Source organism: Aedes albopictus, chromosome 3 (assembly GCF_035046485.1).
Source record: "Aedes albopictus strain Foshan chromosome 3, AalbF5, whole genome shotgun sequence".
NCBI classification, from domain to species: Eukaryota; Metazoa; Arthropoda; class Insecta; order Diptera; family Culicidae; genus Aedes; species Aedes albopictus.
The window spans coordinates 172,344,029-172,352,146 of record NC_085138.1 but is presented as its reverse complement, the minus strand read 5'-3'; the positions used below and the strand labels follow the sequence as shown (position 1 = coordinate 172,352,146).

The 8,118-nt window shown below is 45.3% G+C and overlaps 1 protein-coding gene across 1 annotated transcript; it reads left to right on the top strand.

Moving 5' to 3' along the window:
* Positions 1–2,389: 2,389 nt before the first annotated feature.
* On the top strand, positions 2,390–6,390 carry LOC115261209 (uncharacterized). The gene is made up of 2 exons (XM_062842272.1): positions 2,390–2,934; positions 3,037–6,390. Exon 2 carries the CDS (start codon positions 4,106–4,108, stop codon positions 6,383–6,385), a length of 2,280 nt encoding a protein of 759 aa, XP_062698256.1. The 5' UTR covers positions 2,390–2,934; positions 3,037–4,105; the 3' UTR covers positions 6,386–6,390.
* The last annotated feature ends 1,728 nt before the right edge of the window (positions 6,391–8,118 follow it).

The following is an 8,118-nucleotide window of genomic DNA, read 5'->3' as shown; positions in this document are numbered from 1 at the left end:
GCTGGAAGAAGTAAAAAGTTTGTTTCTCCCAGCGAGTCCAGGCCATTTGGGCAAAACAGGTCTCATTGAGCACCAAATCGAGCTGAAGGACGAGTTTGTAAAGGCCGATCCTGTTCGGAAGAACCCGTACCCGTGGAGTCCTGAGATCCAGAAAAAGATCCATCGTGCATTGGATAATATGATCAGGGACGGAGTGGTCGAACCTTCGAACTCGGATTGGGCTTTACCTGTCGTACCCGTTAAAAAGCGCGATAGCGATGATGTGCGGCTGTGTCTCGATGCTCGAAAGCTGAATGAGCGAACAAAGAGAGATGCATATCCTCTCCCACATCAAAATCGCATTCTCAGCCAACTTGGTCCATTCAGGTTCTTAACAACCATTGACCTTTCGCAGGCTTTCCTGCAAGTACCGTTGAACCGTGCATCGAGAAGATTTACTGCTTTCTCGGTACCGGGGAAAGGTCTTTTTCAGTTTACCAGGTTGCCTTTCGGACTAGTAAATAGCCCGGCAACTCTGAGTAAACTCATGGACAGGGTCTTAGGACATGGCGAACTTGAGCCCGCTATATTCGTGTACCTCGACGATATAGTGGTGGCGAGCCACACTTTTGAGGAGCATATCGCGAAGTTGAGGGAATTAGCGCGAAGATTGAAAGAGGCAAACCTCTTCATCAATCTGGAGAAATCAAAATTCTGCTGTCACGAATTGCCTTATCTGGGATACATCCTTTCCGAGAAAGGATTACGGCCTAACCCGGATCGAGTCCAAGCGATCCTGGGCTTTGAGGCACCCAAATCGATAAGGTCTTTGAGAAGATTCCTCGGTATGGTGAACTATTACCGTAGGTTTATCGCCAAATTCAGTGAACTCACCGCACCTTTGACGGATCTGTTGAAAAACAAACCCAAGAAAGTGCGGTGGAATGAGGCAGCAGAAAACGCGTTCATAGCCATTAAGGAGAAGCTAATTACTGCCCCCGTGATGGCTAACCCCGACTTCAGTGTACCGTTCTGCGTGCAGACGGACGCAAGCGATACGGCACTCGCGGGTGTGCTCACGCAAGTCCACAATGGAGTAGAGAGAGTGATAGCGTACCACTCGGAGAAGCTAAAAGGTGCAGAGCTTAATTACCATGCGGCGGAGAAGGAAGGTTTGGCAGCCCTCCGCTGCATTGAAAAATTTCGATGTTACATCGAAGGCACACGCTTCACTCTCGTCACGGATTCGTCGGCACTCTCATTTATCATGAGAGCCAAGTGGAGATCGTCGTCTCGCTTGAGCCGATGGAGCATCACCCTACAGCATTTCGACATGGAAATAAAGCACCGGAAAGGGAAGGAAAACATCGTCCCTGATGCTTTATCCCGGTCTATTGAAGCGCTGGAGGTAGTGGAGTCGGACAAATGGTACCGGAATTTGTTTGAATCGGTTGAGAACGATCCCGAAAAGTTCATTGATTTCCGGATTCAGGACGGAAAACTGTTCAAATTTGTAGCCGCACAGTCAGATGTGTTGGACTACAGATTTGAATGGAAAGAATGTGTACCAGAGTCCGAACGCCAGCGCATCATTAGACTGGAACATGACGAGATGATGCACATCGGGTTCGAAAAGTGCATCGAAAAGGTCAAGCGTCGGTACTATTGGCCCAGAATGAGTGCTGACGTTAAAAAGCACATTGCAAAGTGTGAGACTTGCAAGGAAAGCAAGCACTCCACCATATCCACTGCGCCGGAAATGGGAAACCAACGGATAGCCAGCAGGCCATTCCAGATTGTGTGCATGGATTATATCCAATCACTTCCTCGAAGCAAGCAGGGCAATGCCCACTTATTAGTCGTCTTAGACATCTTTTCTAAGTACTGCCTGCTTGCTCCGGTGAAGAAGATTGCGTCTGGAAACCTGTGCACAATCCTGGAGGAAAGGTGGTTCCGTAAGTTGTCCGTTCCGCAGTATGTCATAACAGATAATGCGACGACCTTCCTGTCAAAAGAATTTCAGGACTTGTTGAAGAGGTACGAAATTCAACACTGGGCTAATGCACGACACAGAAGCCAAGCCAATCCCGCAGAGCGACTGAACAGAACGATCAATTCGATGATTCGAACGTACGTCCGTACCGATCAGAAGCTCTGGGATACTAAAATCTCTGAAATCGAATTCGTCCTCAACAACACAGTACATGGGTCAACAAAGTTCTCACCTCATAAGATCATCTTCGGGCACGAGATGGTCACACGTGGATCGGACCATCGCAGAGAAGCAGAGAGTGAGCTCTCAGGGGATGATCGTGCTGAGATGCTGAAGGGTATCAGCAAGAAGAACTACGACCTCGTCAAAGAAAACCTAAAAAGAGCATATGAGAACACCAAAACCCAATACAACTGTTACCATTGTGGAATAAAATCCCTTATTGTTTGCCGTATAAAAATGCATAAAGATAAATGATACGAAGATTATAGCTTGTTCCTAATTTTTATTGTTAGTATTGTTTTGCTGTTATTTGTATTTTCAATAAAGGTTAATAAAATCTGAGCTAGAAAGATAAATAGAAGCATGCACACCAAATAAATTTATAATAAAATTAAAACTGTCAATTCAAATCTAAAGTTAAGAACATAATTTGTAAACAGTTAGGTACACTACACAATACACTCTTCAAATGCTGCATGGGGCAAATTTACGAGTCTTGTCGCGAGATGGAGAAAGGACCACGAATAGAGAAAGGAAAAGGAGGTATAATAGGGAAAAGGTTTAGCTACTGGGTTCGGTATTGTAGATAGCTCTCTTTTCCACATCGTTCGTCAACACGTTAAGACGTTGAGCTAAACCCTGTGATACTTTTGAAAAAGTTACTGCACAAATTATCAGTGCACATCCATTCAGTGCTATAGTGTGGAAAATACCGTATTTGCATAAGCAGAAAGGATCAGGTATGCTAAATACTACCGTTAAACTCCGGACAGAACCAAAAAAAACCAGTAGCCATCAGAACCCTAACCTCTATATACCCATCGTTTATCTCTCGGCATCAGGACCCAATAGCGCTTACCTAAAGTCGACTGGACACCAGGAGACACGTAAACCAGCTCCTAGTGGTCCTAGGGACGGTAGGACTCGTCCCCGAAGCTAACCTCGAATAGGGACGTGAACCTTCCACATTCTGGGCGACCCAACCCTAGTTTACCGCCAAGTCAACGGCAAAGGGGTGTCCAGTGCCCAGCGAGTTTCCAGAGTTTAAGCGAATCCCCGGACGACCGACCAGATACACCCGGAAGTCGACCTCCGACTGGTGTCCATGAGGCCCGTCGAACCCTGTCTCCCGGTTCTACAGATTCCTCGCATCCCCTACCGCAGCTACTGCCGGCCGGCCAACTACACCACTACACCCAACCATTGTAAGTTTAGCATGAATAAAAGACAGTTAATGATAGTTCTTTGTGTATGCCTTGATTGATTTCTTGATTAGCCAAACGTACGAAGCCGACCCGACCGTTAAAGGTCTCGAGCTCAAGCTTGCTGGCTCCTAGGTCTCTGTTAGGAATCCGTCCCTCGAGGACGTGACAATTGGCGCCCAACCTAAAATTGAAGCTAATCAAGGATTCAACATGTGCAACGTTTTTCTATAGAGTGTGCAAAACAGGTTAGTTAGGTTACGGCAAGTGGTGAGGATTGAGTGAGATAATGGTAACACTTTAGTTTCGGGGTATCGTTACGGAATTCATTAAGCCATTCTACTAGTGCGCGTACACTTACAAAAGTTGAAATTCTTTGCGTCTTTGTACCAAACAGCGGGAGTAAGTTTGCGCAGAAGTGAAGAAAATTATTGGTTATTGGGTCTTGATTCTACCAAATGATCTGAACAACGAGTGTTTCGGATCAAAACGATTGATTTTGATTGATTTGGTGAATGAGTCTGCCGAGAACAAATTTTCGAGGTGGATCGATTAAATAGGAATTTTCAAAACGCTGCTTCGCGATAGCATTACTATTTTTTTCTCAATTGCTTTCTAGTAAGCTATCGGATATTAGTCTTTTTTCAATTTTTTTTCCATAAAAATCCTTCGCGAGAACCAAATATAGAATAATTAATTAATAGTCATAATGGATTTACGAAGGCTCTACAAGATGATGGATGTGTCTCATCTTTCCATGGATGAGGTTGAACACGAACTGCTAATGCGGAATATGATGTATGGACTGGACGAGCATGAGAGCATTAAGCGGAGAAAGTTGAAAGATAGGATGAAGCAGGAGCGTGAAAAGAACATTTTCGTAGCCGCTCCCATTTGGAGATCGGTTCCTGAAGAGATTGAGATTGTAAGGGCTAAGCTTTCAGTCATCAGTGGATTGTTAGACAATCCGAGAGCCGACGCTCGTCAAAGAGAGAAGTTGTGCACTCGGTTGGTACATTATCGTGTCCGAATCTACATGATTTTGAAGTCGCCGGGAGCAGATAAACATGTAAATGAGATTACGGATCTGGGTAAACAGGCTAAACAGATCTTCCGAAAACATTTTCCTGAAATGGAACCTGTTAGTGAGCTTCAACTTGAACCCGTTCGGTTAGAATCGGAAATTGATCAAGCCTTAGAGGAAGTCAGAAGCGAAATCGAAATTCTTAACGTTACAGCTACGGGTAATGAGGTAGAAGAGAAGGCCGTACAAACCGAAGCGCGCGGGGGTGTGAAAAAGAAATCCATTCAGTTTAAAAAGCAGGAATTAGAAGCGTCAATGAAGCGTTGTGATGAGATTCTGGGTGTGCTAACAGGATACGAGGAAGGCAAGCAGGAAAGTGTGAAGGATGTACTTCATCACTTCAAAAATTTTGTTCTTAATACCACGCAGCAACAAAAAGAGATGAGGGAAAGGGAAATTGCTCTAGAAGAGAAACGAATGAAAGAGGCTGAAGAGAATATTGAGCGTAAGAAGAGATTAGAGAAGCTTTTGATCACTCTGAATGATCAAATTAAGGCAAATCAGGAGAATATCAGTAGAAGTGTAGGAGAGGTACAGCTAGGAGAGATCCCTGGAGGGGAAGCAACATCAGAAGAACTCAATTCCAGAGATGATCGTATTTTGCAACCGACTAAGGCAGACGAAGCAACAGTTTCTAAAATGCTGTCGTCGGAAGAGAGTAGTACAGAATTGAGAGCAGAAAGGTCGAAAAAGATAAAATCGGTAAGAGAGAAGGAACAAGAGAAAAGAACGGGTGGGAGAAGGGAGAAATCCCGACGGACCCTACCAGTGAAATCTAGCAAAAAGCGTCACCGAAAGGTGAGCTTTTCTTCGATTACGACGAGCACTAGCACGTCTAGTAGCTCACGCACATCCAGTAGCTCAGAAGCTTCAACCGATTCTTCCTCGGAAAGTTCTGCTAGTACGAGTGAATCAGACGAACGTAGGAAGAAAAAGCACAAGAAGGTTAGGAAAGCTAGGAAGAGTTTAAGGCGTATTCCAGTTTCCGAATGGAAGCTCAAGTATGACGGAAGGGATCAGGGACGACGGTTGGCAGAGTTTCTCAAAGAAGTTAAGATGCGGTGTAAATCGGAGGACGTATCCGACAGTGAGCTTTTTCGCAGCGCGATCCATTTATTTGCCGGACGTGCTAAGGACTGGTTTATGGAGGCCTATGAAAACCATGACTTCCACAGCTGGTCAGGGTTGAAAAGGGAACTCAAGCGAGAATTCCTACCGCCCGATTTAGATTTTCAAATTGAAATTCAAGCCACCGGTCGTCGCCAGGCTCGAGGAGAAAAATTCGTGGATTACATGCACGATATGCAGAAGCTTTTTCAGTCGATGACGAAGCCGATTTCCGAGCGGCGTAAGTTCGAAATCATATGGCGTAACATGAGATTCGACTATAAAAACGCTTTAACGGGAGCAGGGGTAAAATCTCTTTCCAAGTTGAAGAAATACGGGCGAATTGTCGATGAGAACAACTGGAATATGTTTCAGAAACCGAGTGAAAGCTCGAATCGTCCCAAAACTCATCAGCTTAATGAGATTTCAGCCACAAACAACTCGAAATTTAAGCCAACTTCTAGTCAGGGCGACAACACGCGAACTTTCTTCAAAAGTAAGCCAAAGAGCAAAACCGACAATGAAAATAGGAAACAGGAGGACCAAAAAAGGGATAAAGAGGAGAAGACAAACAAGAAGGAAGATGCGATGGAGGGGTCGTCAAAGGGAACTTTGAAAGCTTTAGCGGAGCGATATGTGCGCCCACCGATAGGCACTTGTTACAACTGCCGGAAACATGGGCACCATTACGGGGATTGTTCGGAAAAGCGACAGAAGTTTTGCAGGCTATGCGGCTTCCTGGACGTCATTACGCCGGAATGCCCTTTTTGCCAAAAAAACGAGCAGAATTCAGCTTGAGAAGGCAAGCTGAAGCTTCGACTCTAAATCCTTCAAATGATAAGCAGCTTTACACCGACCTTCTGGAGAACGGTTTTGAACCATTCTCAGATAACGACTACATTCCTGAAATGGAAATAAACGAACTTTTCGTGAAAGTAGACGGTGACAACCGCCCTTTCGCAAAAGTTCATTTGATGGGACGAGAAATTGTAGGATTACTCGATAGTGGAGCTCAGAGGACAGTTTTGGGAATAGGATGTAAAAAACTGGTGAAGTCCCTCAATTTGAAAATTTTTCCTACCGATGTATCCCTGAAAACGGTTTCTGGAACACCGGTAGAAGTGGAAGGCTATGTACACCTACCAGTGACATTCAATGATGAGACGAAAATCGTCTCGGCTCTAATTACACCAAACCTCAAACGTAGATTGATATTGGGCTTTGATTTCTGGACAGCATTTAACCTGCAGCCTTCTGTGCAATTCGAGCACTGTGAGGTGAGGGAAGATACTGAGAGAGCAAAAATGGGAGATGTGGATTTTAAGAGCGAAGAGGGAGGGGAAGAACGAGAAAGTCTCACAGAGGAACAGAGATCTAAACTGGCCGAGGTCAAAAAACTTTTTAAGGTGGCCATCGAGGGAGATGTTCTCGGTGTTACTTCGCTCATCTCTCACAAAATAGAACTCAAAGAAGAGTTCCAAGGCTCACCACCGGTGAGGATTAACCCGTATCCCACGTCCCCCACGATGCAACAGAAGATTAATCAAGAGCTCGATAACATGCTTAAGCAAAAAGTTATTGAGGCTAGCAAAAGCGACTGGGCTCTTAGTACGGTGCCTGTTCTGAAACCCTCTGGCGAAGTGCGTCTCTGTTTAGACGCAAGGCGCTTAAACGATCGGACTAGGAGGGATGCTTATCCTCTCCCACACCAAGATCGTATATTGAGTAGACTAGGGTCAAGTAGGTTTTTAACTACAATTGATTTAACAAAAGCTTTCCTACAAATCCCCCTTGACCCTAGTTCACGCAAATATACGGCGTTCTCGGTGTTGGGTAGAGGATTGTTCCAGTTCACCCGCCTACCCTTTGGATTAGTTAACAGTCCCGCCACACTGGCTCGGCTGATGGACGAAGTCTTAGGGTACGGTGAACTGGAACCGAACGTGTTTGTCTACCTCGACGACATCGTCGTGGTAAGCAGCACATTCGAAGCACACCTCCAGTCTCTGACCGAAGTAGCTCGTCGATTGCGTATGGCCAACCTCTCCATCAACCTCGATAAATCCAAATTTTGCTTGAGAGAGCTACCTTACCTCGGGTACATAATCTCAGCCGATGGGTTGAGACCGAATCCCGATCGTGTGGACGCCATAATTAATTATGAGCGTCCAACTTCACTGCGTGCCCTACGTCGATTTTTGGGAATGGCGAATTATTATCGACGCTTTATTCCTCGATTTAGCGAGATTTCAGCTCCGCTAACTAACCTTCTGAGAAAAAAACCCAAAACAATCGCCTGGAATACGACAGCGGAGAAGGCTTTCCTTGAATTAAAGGAGAACCTAATCACAAGCCCAGTCCTCGCGAACCCCAACTTTGAACTGCCGTTCCAAATCCAAACGGATGCGAGTGACAGTGCAATAGCCGCAATCCTTACACAGCAGCATGAGTGCGGAGAGAAAGTGGTTGCGTATTTCTCGCAAAAACTCTCTCCGGCACAACAAGCTTACGCAGCCTCCGAGAAAGAAGGT

Excerpts from the sequence above, each read along its gene's own strand:
- LOC115261209 (XM_062842272.1), top strand. The coding sequence starts at position 4,106 with ATGGATTTACGAAGGCTCTACAAGATGATGGATGTGTCTCATCTTTCC.